The sequence below is a fragment of the Pelodiscus sinensis genome, chromosome 7 (assembly GCF_052426305.1).
Source record: "Pelodiscus sinensis isolate ZL-2025 chromosome 7, ASM5242630v1, whole genome shotgun sequence".
NCBI classification, from domain to species: Eukaryota; Metazoa; Chordata; order Testudines; family Trionychidae; genus Pelodiscus; species Pelodiscus sinensis.
Window position 1 is genome coordinate 385,962 of NC_143058.1, and position 13,365 is coordinate 399,326.

At 47.9% G+C, this 13,365-nt stretch overlaps 1 protein-coding gene across 6 annotated transcripts in view; it reads right to left on the reverse strand.

The window, feature by feature from the left end:
* LOC102447238 (unconventional myosin-X-like) overlaps positions 1-13,365 on the reverse strand; it is a 316,165-nt gene that overhangs the window by 213,116 nt on the left and 89,684 nt on the right. For 4 of the 6 annotated variants that reach the window (XM_089779562.1, XM_089779564.1, XM_089779567.1 and 1 more), the window contains exons 1-4: positions 13,147-13,171; positions 8,882-8,985; positions 3,894-4,023; positions 219-337 (exon numbers count right to left, since the gene is read on the reverse strand). In XM_089779562.1, the coding sequence (XP_089635688.1) occupies positions 219-337; positions 3,894-4,023; positions 8,882-8,884 (252 nt within the window). In that variant the 5' untranslated portion in view covers positions 8,885-8,985; positions 13,147-13,171. Of the gene's footprint in view, positions 1-218; positions 338-3,893; positions 4,024-8,881; positions 8,986-13,146; positions 13,232-13,365 lie in introns of those variants that run through there. The other 2 variants (XM_075914469.2, XM_089779563.1) reach the window with 1 other exon arrangement.

Below are 13,365 nucleotides of genomic sequence, written 5' to 3' on the forward strand. Positions count from 1 at the left end.
GCACGCATGTGCGCGCGCGCACGCACACGCACACACACAGAATCCTCCACCTTTCTCTACCCCACCCCGAGCACACAATATTCCATCAAACAGCCGCTTTACAGGGACCTGGAGGTGCTGCTCATATCTCCTTGGACAGATGCACACGCTGCCCCCTGGGGAGAGCCCCGTGAAGTGACACGAAGTGCCGGTAAGTGCACAGCCCACTGGACACTCACCTGCTCCACGGTGAGAGGGGAACTGATCTCTTCTCCCCGCAGAAACATGGATCGCTGAGTCAGCACCTCGGACAGCTGGAACGCATCTAAGCCCAGGAGCTCGCTGGCACTGTTCAGCGCTAGTAGAGAAGCAGAAGAACTCGAACTGCCCACGTTCTCCCCACTGACAATGGCTTTTGCTCACAGGTGGATTTTAGATGCAGCGTGGTGGGGAAAAGGGGCACTGCCCTCAGAACTCCAAGCCTCAGGCAAACAGCATGTGTGTAACGTTCCACAGAGGAGACAAGAGACAGGAAAACCTGTCAATTACAGTGTCCATGCTAAACGAATTAACGGATCTATTCCAAACGTGCTGAACTTCAGTGGCTTAAATGACAGAAAGTAATTGTAGATTTTCCTACAATTGTTTCAATTATCGTATTCAAGAAGTGATCAAGTTCCTACTATCTTTCTTTGGGAAGACAGCTGATTTTTTAGACAAAGGAAATGCAGTAGATCTAATCTACCTCACATTTGATACAGCTTTACATGAGCAATCATTGGGCTTAGTCTATACTTGTCCATTTTTACACAAAAACCACACTAGCCTCTCCACTGGAAAGCCACATTTTGTGCTGAAGCTGCTGAGTTTCAGTGCAAAAATAAAGCCACCCCAATGAGAATCTTTTGATTTGTCTACACTACAAAGATTTGACCACAAAACTAAAGCTGACACCAAAAAATAAATCAACAAAAGTAATGGCACTTAGGGTGCCAAATTGTTGTTGACAGACTGTGTCCACATTGGGGGTCCCATCATCAACAGTGTGAGCAACGCACTGTCGGTATGTATCCCACAGTGCCTGGTGACACCATCTGTCACTAGGTGTTGCAGGAACATGGAACAGGGCATGGTGCATCTCGGGACTGTGCAAAACGTCCCAGCAGGCACTGCTTTGTGTCCCAGCCCGCAAGTGGATTCTTTTGCGCCATTTTTCAAAATCCATTCTTTGCTGCGCATCTGCAGTGAGACAGGATGAATCCCACACTTCTCTCCTATGTTAAGAGTTGTGGGGCGTCATGCATGGCAGTGCAGTTAATGGTGACACTACTGACCAAGAGACTCGGATGTATGACATTCTGCACGATGCAGACAGCAGTAACTTGGCATTGCTTTTGGCACTGCATAGGGCAGACCTTCACTTCTGGGCTGGGGAAACCAGCATTGGTTGGCAAGATCACATCGTTGTGCAGGTGTCGGATGAAGACCAAACGCTACAGAAATGTAGGACGTGCAAAGCAACCTCCCTGAAGCAGTGTGCTGAGCTGTCCCTCAACTTGGGGCACAAGGACACCCAAATGAGAGCAGCCCTCGCAGCTAGAAGGGGGCAACTCCAGACTGCTACCAGTCAGCTGAAAGTCAGTATGAAGCAGGGAAGTCTGCCATTGGGGCTGCATTACTAACAGTGTGCAGGGCAATATATCTCATCCTGCTAGGGAGGATGGTGACTCTGGGGGATGTGCATGGAACAGGAGATGGCTTTGCAGAGACGGGCTGTCCTTACTGGGGGAGGGGACAATAGAAGGCGTACATTCCAATTTTAGCACCAGAGCACCTTACAACACAAGGGACACTCTCCATGGTGTTACAGGCACTTGTGGATCACTGTGGGCATTTCACGGACATAAACGCGGGAGTGGCCTGGAAAGGTGCATGACGTACACATCCTCAGGAACAGGGGCCTGTACAGAAAGCTGCAAATGGGGACTTGCTTTCCAGACAAAGTTACAGTGGGGGATATGGAAATGCCCATAGTGATCCTGGGAGACTCGGCTCACCCCTTCGTCGCTCTGGCGTGTGAAGCCTTACACACGTACGGGTGCCTGGGCAGCAGTGAGAAGCGTTTTAACAACAGGCTGAGCAGGTGCTGTGTGGTAGTCGAGTGTGCCTGTGGCAGACTGTAGGCAAGATGAAGGGGTGGGTCTATGGCATGCTAAGTCTTATTGAGGATAATATTCCCATTCATACATGTCCATATCTAGGAAGACAAGGACCAAGACCTTGAACGTGATTCTGTTGTCTGTAGGTGGATGCATCGGGTTTTAAAAACAATAAGCGGTCCTGTGGCACCTTACAGACTAACAAATACATTAGATCATGAGCTTCCGGGGGTAAAGCCCACTTCCTCAGATAGAGGGGTAGCCCACATCTGAGACTATTTCATATGCAATGTCATATATTGTTTAAACCCTTTGTTCTTGAACGAAGGCTTTGCCAGACCAGTTCAGACTAGATGCCTCAGGCTGGGGATCCTGTCTCCAGGGGTGATCGCTTAGGAGAAGGTTCATGAAAATCTGTGGTGTTTAAACTTCTGCAAGTTTCTGTTTCTTTTTAAATAGCTGCACATTTTTATTTACACATGTCATGGTCATGAGGGATGGCCAGCATCCTGGGGACTAAGGGGTTAATTGTACCTAGCCAGGTAGCAGTCAGCCAATAGAAATGCAGATAGGGATTTCAAACTGGGGTTTTCCCTCCTTTGTCTCTGTGCCAGTTTGCTCCCTAGATACTGAGGGAGACAGAAGACATGTCTCTCTCCAAGAAAAAGACTCTTTATAATGTGTAAATAGGGTAAAGTCTAGATAAATCCGTTAGGTTTTACTGTATTCTGTTGTGGGACTTTGGATCTGATGTCTGTGCTGCTAGAAATGGGTTTTCCTCTCTTTTGTAACTAAGTCCTGAGCCCATGGGGGTCCCTCATAAGTATATTAATGGTGACTTTTCCCATCTAGTCATTATGCTTGCAACGGTAGTACTGTTTTGGCAATAAAAGTTCTTTCTTTTTTATTAACCTGGGATTGGTTCATTTCTGTGTCCTGGAAGATCTGTCTGTGGGAGCTGCATGCCGCTGACTAGGGGACAGCTACCACAGACTGCAGTTTGTATTTTCTCTTTTCTTTTTCAAGCTCTTTGGGGAAAAGAGCATGAGGTGCCCTGGGGCTGGTTTCAACTGTCCACCTCTGTTTGTGGGTCCAAAAGCACTTGATGGTGGCAGTGGATTTTTATCCCTAAAATCTAGGATTTGAAGATTTTGGGGGGAAGCTTTATACCAAAGCCTGGTAAATAAGGTTTTGGGGTTGCTTTTGCGGGCCCCCACTTCTGCATTCATCGTGCCAGAGTGGGGAATCAGCCTTGACAACACACAGGATCATAAAAAGCAGGCCCGTACACAGGAATTTCGGGGGGGGATGCTTTTTTTGTAAATGTGGACTGCAAGGGTGTGAATGAACCCGCGTGGTCCCCCAAGTAAGCAGGAAAATCAGTCCAGCCTTCTCCCGGCCAGCCAGAGCATGCTTACTTGGGAGCAATAGGGGGGGGGGGTGCTTTCACACCCTTCGCACTCCCCCACGTATGGGCCTGAATAACAGTGTGCCTGTGGACTCAGTCCCAGAGCAACTGGAGTGGGGGAAGGGACCTCAGGGCCATGCCTGACTAGGCTGGGAGCCCTGCACCCGGAGTCAGTGTCTCAAACAGAGGAACTTGGGCACCGTGCTCAGTGGCTTGAAACGCTGGGGTTTTGGTGATGTGCACCAGCAAGATCAGGTATCAAGCGGACACAGGTAGGAACAGAGCCCTGGTGAGAGACTACCTGGGCTTTTCTCGGCAGGATACCTCCTTCTCAGGGTCACACTTACCTGCTTTGCCTGTAACCTGCGCTCCTCCAGCTGTCATGAACTCGATGTTTCCCAGCTGAAGAGTGCCGGAGAGAAGTTTAAAGATGTCCCATATCTCTTCGGTGCTGAACTCCATCACTTTCAGAGCTGCCTACTCAAAACCACAGAGAAGACATTACTTACATCATCAGGGCTGTGCCCCTCCCGTTTATAACTGGAGGCTCCGAATTTCATGAGGCAAGGCTGTAAAGGGGTCACTCAGATGGAAGGGACCCATTAGGGAACATATAGCCCATTTCTCAGGGAGAAGCTGTGCATTTACTGATTTTTCAGATCTTTTCTAATACAATTATACCCAGCCATAAAGCTTTCTGCTTACCAGATTCATCCCACCTCTGCCTCTACACTAAAATCACCGTGGCTGAATGTCATTGTTAGTTCAAGCTTGCTTCCCTTACATGTTAATATATTCAATACACTTCTTTGGCCTCATTTTCACCAAATACACAGTCAAGTCTGTCCAATTTACAGGGACAGAGGTATGAGGTGGTCACACTGCAAATTTTAACCAGCGTTGTGATCACATCCCCTGCCTAGGATACATTCATAACCTTTATCTCCTGTCTGTCTTTGTGCGTTAAAGAGAAAGCGCCCCTTCTCTTCGCCAAGCCCCTCTTGGGGCCAGCCAATGCAGTGCACGAGCCATGTTGGGTGTAAGCCGGGTAGACTTTCCAGAGGGGTTCCTCCACCCACTGCACATCCGCTACTTAAAATAGTCCCCAAATCAGTAAGTCCACAACCCGGCTTTGCTTCCGGTCGGGGGGAGAGGCAAGAGTTCAAGTCCCCAGCCTTACTCAGGACAGACAGGAGGCAAACAGTTCAACTCCCAGCCTTGCTGCAGGTCGGGACGAGAGGCAAGAGTTCAAGTGCCCAGCCTTACTCAGGACGGACAGGAGGCAAACAGTTCAACTCCCAGCCTTGCTGCAGGTCGGGACGAGAGGCAAGAGTTCAAGTGCCCAGCCTTACTCAGGACGGACAGGAGGCAAACAGTTCAACTCCCAGCCTTGCTGCAGGTCGGGACGAGAGGCAACTAGTTTAGGGGCTCGGCCTTGCGTCAGGTCTGGGCCTGGGGTAAAGAGTTCAAACCAGTTCCCGTTCTAATGGCCTGGCCCTGGAGCAGGGCAGGCAACCACCAGAGTCAGTTCAAGAGGTCCTGGCCCTAGGTCAGGGCCGGCCAGCAAATAACTCCCAGTTTTAAACAGTTTACAAGTTCACAGGGCCCCAGCCTAGTTCAGGTGGGGCGACAAATAACCCACACAGACAGTTTAGCAGTGCGGAAGCCCAGGCCTTGCTTCAGGCGGGGCAATAACCCTTAACAGTGTAGGTGGGCCCTGGCCCTGGTTCAGGGTGGGGCAACAATGAACCGTTTAGCAGTTTAAGAAGCCCAGGCCAGGTTCCAGGCTGGACAGCAACAACCACGGTAACAGTTCAAGGTGAGAGGGGGCCAGGCCCTGGTTCAGGATGTGGCTATCAACAACACAGGTTTGGGGAACTCCTTGTTCAGGAGGGAGGCCGGCTGGTCCACGTGGTCCCAGGGTACAGGCGGGTGTCGGGGTTCAGGCAGGTCCTCGGGGTCCAGCTGGTTCTCCCGGTCCCAGAGTACAGGCGGGTGTCGGGGTTCAGACAGGTCCTCTGGGTCCAGCTGGTTCTCCCGGTCCCAGGGTACAGGCGGGTGTCGGGGTTCAGGCAGGTCCTCGGGGTCCAGCTGGTTCTCCCAGTCCCAGGGTACAGGCGGGTGTCGGGGTTCAGGCAGGTCCTCGGGGTCCAGCTGGTTCTCCCGGTCCCAGGGTACAGGCGGGTGTCGGGGTTCAGGCAGGTCCTCGGGTTCCAGCTGGTTCTCCCGGTCCCAGGGTACAGGCGGGTGTCGGGGTTCAGGCAGGTCCTCGGGGTCCAGCTGGTTCTCCCGGTCCCAGGGTACAGGCGGGTGTCGGGGTTCAGGCAGGTCCTCGGGGTCCAGCTGGTTCTCCCGGTCCCAGGGTACAGGCGGGTGTCGGGGTTCAGGCAGGTCCTCGGGGTCCAGCTGGTTCTCCCAGTCCCAGGGTACAGGCGGGTGTCGGGGTTCAGGCAGGTCCTCGGGGTCAGTCACCCGGAGGACCTCAGAGGCCCAGGCCACATCCCAGTCTCCCCAACAGAGAGCACGGGGCAGGCTTCTAGGTCAGGGGGCGGGCCTAGCCAGGTCTCTGTCTCCCAGTCGAAGGTCTTCGCAGGCCTCTGGGAAGGAGGCAGGGGGAGGCCCAAGCCAGGCAGGCCTCAGCCTCCTCGGCAGAGGCTCTGGGCAGGCCTCTGTCTCCCGCAGAGGCTGGGGCCTGACTGGGATCCCTGGCAGAGTGCTTATATCCCTAGCCATGCTCCCTGGCTTCCTGTCTGGTGAAGGGAGAGGCTAGGCTGGGCCCAAAATGGCTCCTGGAGGGGTTCCTCCGCCCCCGGCTCAGTGGGTGGCCACTCCGCCCCACTACACTGGGTAACACAGTGAAGTGCCAGAGCAATGCATGTAGATCACTTCCCGCACTGTCCAACTCCAAACAGTTTTTACTCCCTGTGCCTGGCGATGAGGCCTCTCTGACTCTCTCAGGCCCTACCACAGTTGCATTGTCCCAAATCCCCTCTCCCTTAGTCCTGCTTCCACAGGATGATCCATTTTCAGAGCTGTGAAAATAGTCCTGTTGCGTTCACATTTTAATTCATTCCCTTGTCTTCAAGGGCCAGACCCAAGTCAGTACCACAATGACTCCAAGATCTCTCTCTCTTGAGTAGTTGTAGCCAGATTAGCCCCCATTATATTGTACATATAGTTGGGGTTATTTTTTCCAATGTGCATTACTTTACATATATCAACATTAAATTTCATTTGCCATTTTGTTACCCACTTAGTTTAGTGAGATCTTTCATAGAATCATAGAATAATAGGACTGGAAGGGACCTCGAGAGGTCATCGAGTCCAGCCCCCCGCCCTCAAGGCAGGACCAAGCTCCGTCTACACCATCCCTGACAGATGTCTATCTAACCTGTTCTTAAATATCTCCAGAGGGGGAGATTCCACCACCTCCCTTGGCAATTTATTCCAATATTTGACCACCCTGACAGTTAGGAATTTTTTCCTAATGTCCAATCTAAACCTCCCCTGCTGCACTTTAAGCCCATTACTCCTTGTCCTGTCCTCAGAAACCAAGAGGAACAAATTTTCTCCTTCCTCCTTGTGACACCCTTTTAGATATTTGAAAACCGCTATCATGTCCCCCCTTAATCTTCTTTTTTCCAAACTAAACAAGCCCAGTTCATGAAGCCTGGCTTCATAGGTCATGTTCTCTAGGCCTTTAATCATTCTTGTCGCTCTTCTCTGTACCCTTTCCAATTTCTCCACATCTTTCTTGAAATGTGGCGCCCAGAACTGGACACAGTACTCCAGCTGAGGCCTAACTAGTGCAGAGTAGAGCGGCAGAATGACTTCACGAGTTTTGCTTACAACACACCTGTTGATACAACCTAGAATCATATTTGCTTTTTTTGCAACAGCATCACAGTGTTGACTCATATTCAACTTGTGGTCCACTATGACCCCTAGATCCCTTTCCGCCATGCTCCTTCCTAGACAGTCGCTTCCCATCTTGTATGTATGGAACTGATTGTTCCTTCCTAAGTGGAGCACTTTGCATTTCTCTTTATTAAACCTCATCCTGTTTACCTCTGACCATTTCTCTAACTTGCTAAGGTCATTTTGAATTATGACCCTATCCTCCAAAGAAGTTGCAACCCCACCCAGTTTGGTATCATCTGCAAACTTAATAAGCGTACTCTCTATCCCAATATCTACATCATTGATGAAGATATTGAACAGTCCGGGTCCCAAAACAGACCCTTGAGGAACTCCACGTGTTATCCCTTTCCAGCAGGATTTAGCACCGTTAACAACAACTCTCTGACTACGGTTATCCAGCCAATTATGCACCCACTTTATCGTGGCCCTATCTAAGTTATATTTGCCTAGTTTATCAATAAGAATATCATGCGAGACCGTATCAAATGCCTTACTAAAGTCTAGGTATATGACATCCACCGCTTCTCCCTTATCCACAAGGCTCGTTATCCTATCAAAGAAAGCTATCAGATTAGTTTGGCATAACTTGTTCTTCACAAACCCATGCTGGCTATTCCCTATCACTTTATTACCTTCCAAGTGTTTGCATATGATTTCCTTAATTACCTGCTCCATTGTCTTCCCTGGGACAGACGTTAAACTGACCGGTCTGTAGTTTCCTGGGTTGTTCTTATTCCCTTTTATAGATGGGCACAATATTTGCCCTTTTCCAGTCTTCTGGAATCTTCCTTGTCTTCCATGATTTTTCAAAGATCATAGCTAAAGGCTCAGATACCTCCTCTATCAGCTCCTTGAGTATCCTGGGATGCATTTCATCAGGACCTGGTGACTTGCTGACATCTAACTTTCCTAAGTGATTTTTAACTTGTTCTTTGTGTATCCTATCTTCTAAACTTACCCTCTCTCTGCTTGTATTCACTACGTTAGGCACACCTCCAGACTTCTCGGTGAAGACCGAAACAAAGAAGTCATTGAGCATCTCCGCCATTTCCAAGTTCCCTGTTACTGCTTCTCCCTCCTCACTAAGCAGTGGGCCTACCCTGTCCTTGGTCTTCCTCTTGCTTCTAATGTATTTATAAAAGGTCTTTCTGAAGCTCTTCCCAGTCTGCTTTGATCTTCACTATCTTGAGTAGTTTGGTTCCTGACCAATGGCTCTTTCAGCTAAAACCAAGATCAGCTTCCCTGAAGCGTCCTCGTGGCATGCAGTATAAAGCACTTTGCAACCCCTGGCCAAGCTCTCCTTGCCTTTGGAGCTAGCCCCAGAGGCAAGAACATTGTCAAGAAGGGGGAAATTACTCCAAAGAAACTGCCACAAGCTCACAGAAAGTGCTACGCAGGATCAAAGAGGACTCACCATGACCTTGTTGAATATCTCTGTGTCATTCAGATTCTCATCACTCCCACAGCCAGACTGGTGGAGGTAGCGATAGCTCTCCGGTTCAGAGAGACACAGGGCTTCTGCAGTGAGCCAGTCCCCGGAAATCACAGGAAAAGAGGAGGAGAGGTGTTAATTCTCTCAGCAATCAGCTGACACCTGTTGCTACTTTTCCTTTCTAAGTTATACTGAGGATGAGGGAGTGGAGAGGACTTCAGTGCTGAAATACTAGTAATTACTGAAACATGTCAAGATTTTTATTTTCAGGCCAACCCTCTAGTAACCCAAGCCTGGTCTTGCCTCTCATTTAGGGAGACCACGCCTCTTTTTAAAGCCAGAGGGTCACTGTTAAGAATACTGAAATGAACAGGAAGAAGGATAGAGAACTAATCCTGTGGGATTCACCTAATCAACTAGTCTCCCACTTTTCAACAAAAACAAGCAGAGAACAGACAGAAGACACGACGTGAGACTGTACAAAGGACAAAGAGGAGGTGAACACCAGATGAGAGAGGTCAGCAAGTGAAGAGGAGAGGAGTCAGTGAGGCCAGCTACAGCAAGTGCGTGGAGTGTTTTAATAACAAAGGAGGTGCTCTGTTAACTGAATTCTGATATGAATGGGCAGTCTGTAAAGATGTGCATGGAGTTAAGGAGGCCCTCAATGGTCTCCATGGAGAACATATACCTGAGATAAATTCTGTAAACACAAAAATAAGAGGACACTTCTTAGGGGTGTTAAACCAGGGCTAGCCTTAAAAGGGGAACTGCAAAAAATGAAAAGCGTTGAAGAAGCTGCTGGCAATGTCCTCTCAGTAAGGGAGATACTTGGTCCATAGCAATGCACCCAAAAGAGGAAACTCTTTTCAGCTTCCTGCAGCCTTGGATCTTTAAGTACTTTTTTAACTAGACACACCATTAGGGGTGCATTTACATGTCCTGTTGTCCACCCACAGAAAACCGAATCAGTTCAAAGTCTTGCGCCTTGTCTTCAAATAGCTTAATGGGCTGGGCCCAGCATATCTAAGGCTCTGGGGTGAAGACAGGTTGACTCACTCCAGTCCTCAGGCCCAATGGAACTTTCTACTGTAAACATGGAGCTTTCATGGGGTCTGGTTGGTGCCAGAGTGTAATGAACCCCAGCGAGAACTAAGGGCCACAGCAAACGGCAGCATCTTGCACTCCAGGTGCCAAGAGCATGTCTACAACCAGCCTACACAAAGACAGCAGTGCACACCGAAGGGAAAAATCCTACCAAAGGAAAACACGGCACCGAGCACACAACTCCCCTTCCACCTGCCACCACAGAAGGACCAAGTGCACGTAACTGATGTTGTTAGTCATGTCACTTAATGCACAACTGGAAGTTACTCAGATGCTACAGCAGGGTTTCTCAACCTATGGGTAGGGACCCAAATATGGGGCGCCATTACATTTCAAAAGGGTCACCAAGCGTCTCCCCAGGTAGCTCTGCCTCCCTCCTCCCCCCGTTTTTTAATTGCCTTGGGTCACCAAGTCTTCCTGAACTGTCAAAATGGGTCCCCATCTGGAAAAGGTTGGGAACCACTGCACTACAGGGATGAGAAAAATAGAAGTGGCGGAACAGAACCAAACTCAGCTGAGCTCTTCTGGCACCCTTGTCCCTCTACATTCTCCCTTCTGCGCTCATGGCTTCAGTTACTATCTCTGCTGCGCTGATAAATCCAGAGTCAGGTCTCATCTTTCATATCCCACTCCCAGGTCAAAAGTAGCATGGTGGAAAAGGGATTTAGCTTAGTTCTGTGCTCTCCTCTCTTCACAGACAAATCTCTTCCACTTCCTCGCACGTCTGGAACTCCCTTTCCATTCTAGTGCACCTGATACCCAACCTCTCCTCTCTCCCACTTCTCCTTTTCTGGAAGCCTAGCAGTGTTTATCAACCACCCAAGAGCTGATATTTGTTTTGGAAAGGCTGCACCTTGCTGTGTGAGGGATGGGCCTCACAATTTGCTTATTTTGACTGTAAGGTCCTTGCCTCTCCACATTCTGTGGGCAACAAAGTACACTGAATATACAATGATAGGTAGGTATCCCCCTATTTATAGATCAGGAACCAGAGAAGGGAAATTCACAGACTGATAGATTTTAAGGCTAAAAGAGACCGTTGATTCACATTCTCTTACCCCCTGACTATCACAGGCCACTGAATTTCACCAATTATCTCTATCACAAGTCCAGTGACCGACCTGACTAAAGAATCTCTCCCAGAAAGGCATCTAATCTTTCTCTGAAGAGATGGAGAACCCATCTCTTTCCTTAACAATTTGTCCCAATAAATTAGTCTCCCTCGATGTTAACAGTTCGTACCTTATTCCTAATCTGAAATGGCCTGTCTTCAGATGAGACACTGATTCTTACTATGCCTTTCTCTTTACACTCTGTAGGGGAACATTTTAACCTACCTGGAGACTCAATCATGGATTTAAAAGTAGCCATTCTTTTACAAAGGAATTTTACCACCCAGTTACAAAAAGAGACTGAAGAACTGGAATTCTTCTACAAATTTGACTGTTATCCTGGGCTTGAATGGGTTAACACAATACAAAGCCAATTTTCCCTGCCTTTAACATAAGCATTTTCACATCAAACATTATGAATGGAACACATCCAGCCCACTTAACTACCTTCAGTAACACAGGTCCTACAGTTGAGAACGATGTAGCACTTTAAAGACTAACAAGATGGTTTATTAGATGATGAGCTTTCGTGGGCCAGACCCATTTCCTCAGATCAAATAGTGGAAGAAAATAGTCACAACCATATATACCAAAGGATACAATTAAAAAAATGAACACATATGAAAAGGACAAATCAAATTTCAGAACAGAAGGGGGATGCGGGGCGGTGGGGAGGTAAATGTCTGTGAGCTAATGGTATTAGAGGTGGGGAAAGATAAATGTCTGTGCTAATGGTATTAGAGGTGATAATTGGGGAAGCTATCTTTGTAATGGGTAAGATAGCTAGGGTCTTTGTTGAGACCCACGCGTAGTGTCGAATTTTAGCATGAATGACAGTTCAGAGGATTCCCTTTCAAGTGCAGATTTAAAAGGCTTCTGAAGCAGGATGCAGGTAATTAAGTCGTTGAGACAGTGTCCTTTTCATATGTGTTCATTTTTTAAATTGTATCCTTTGGTATATATGGTTGTGACTATTTTCTTCCACTATTTGATCTGAGGAAGTGGGTCTGGCCCACGAAAGCTCATCATTTAATAAACCATCTTGTTAGTCTTTAAAGTGCTACATGGTCCTGTATTTTGTTTCAGCTACACCAGACTAACATGGCTACATTTCTACCACTATTCTACAGTGGAGAGGTACTTCTGCTGCTGTTTTATATATTTTGGTTAGTCTCTAAGGTTCCATAGAACTAGTCTGTACACAATAATCAAGTCATCTGTCAATCTTCTAAGTGATAAACCAAAAAGACTGTGCTCTTTGGATACATCTACACAGCAACATTATTTTGAAATAACTAGCGTTATTTCAAAATAACTTAGTCTGCATCAACACAGTAGGCAGTTATTTTGAAATAATGTCGAAATACTATCAAGTTGGAGGACTTCTTACTCCAACTCCTGTAACCCTCATTGTACAAGGAGTAAGGGAAGTCAGAGAAAGAGTGCTCTATTTCAAAGAAAGTGCTGTGTAGACACTCCCAATTTCGAAGTAAGCTATTTTGAAATAAGCTACACAATTATCATAGAATCATAGGACTGGAAGAGACCTCGAGAGGTCATCGAGTCCAGCCCCCCGCCCTCAAGGCAGGACATAGCTCAATTTGCATAGCTTATTTCGAGTTAAGCCCTGCTGTGTAGACACATCCTTTAAGTCTCTTACTTTAATAAGACATTTTCCCCATCCTCAAAAAATCATTTTTGCCTCCCTGCTCTATCCGCTCCCATTTTTCAAGAAATGGTTTAAAATATGGACACCTGAACTAGATGCAGCAATCTGGTATGTGTCTCACCAATGGCACACACAGAATTACCCTTCTCCTCCTGCTACACAAAGGATCACATTCGCTTCTTTTGCAACAGCACTGCACTAGGACTCAGTCAACTCTTAGCCCACAATGACCCCTCAATCCTTTTCAGAGTCATTGGTTTCCAGGATACATCCCCTAGTTTTGCAGATGTGGCCTGTACTCTTAATTGCTAGAGGCAGTAATGTGATGTATTTTGACTGAATGGGGACAAGGGATCAGTTACCTTTTTGCTCCCCACTGACACCAGCTAGCAGTGCATAAAAGACGTGGTAATTCCGCTCTCCCCGGTTCTGGTGTACAACTCGATTCTGAAAGGAACAACACAGGAGGACAGCTGGTAGCAAGTGAAAGCCACAGAGTCAGAATTGATGGGAGGGGGAAACCAGAGAGGACAAGGCTCGGAGGAAATCTCTAAGGCTTTGTCTACACATAGAAGTTTGAG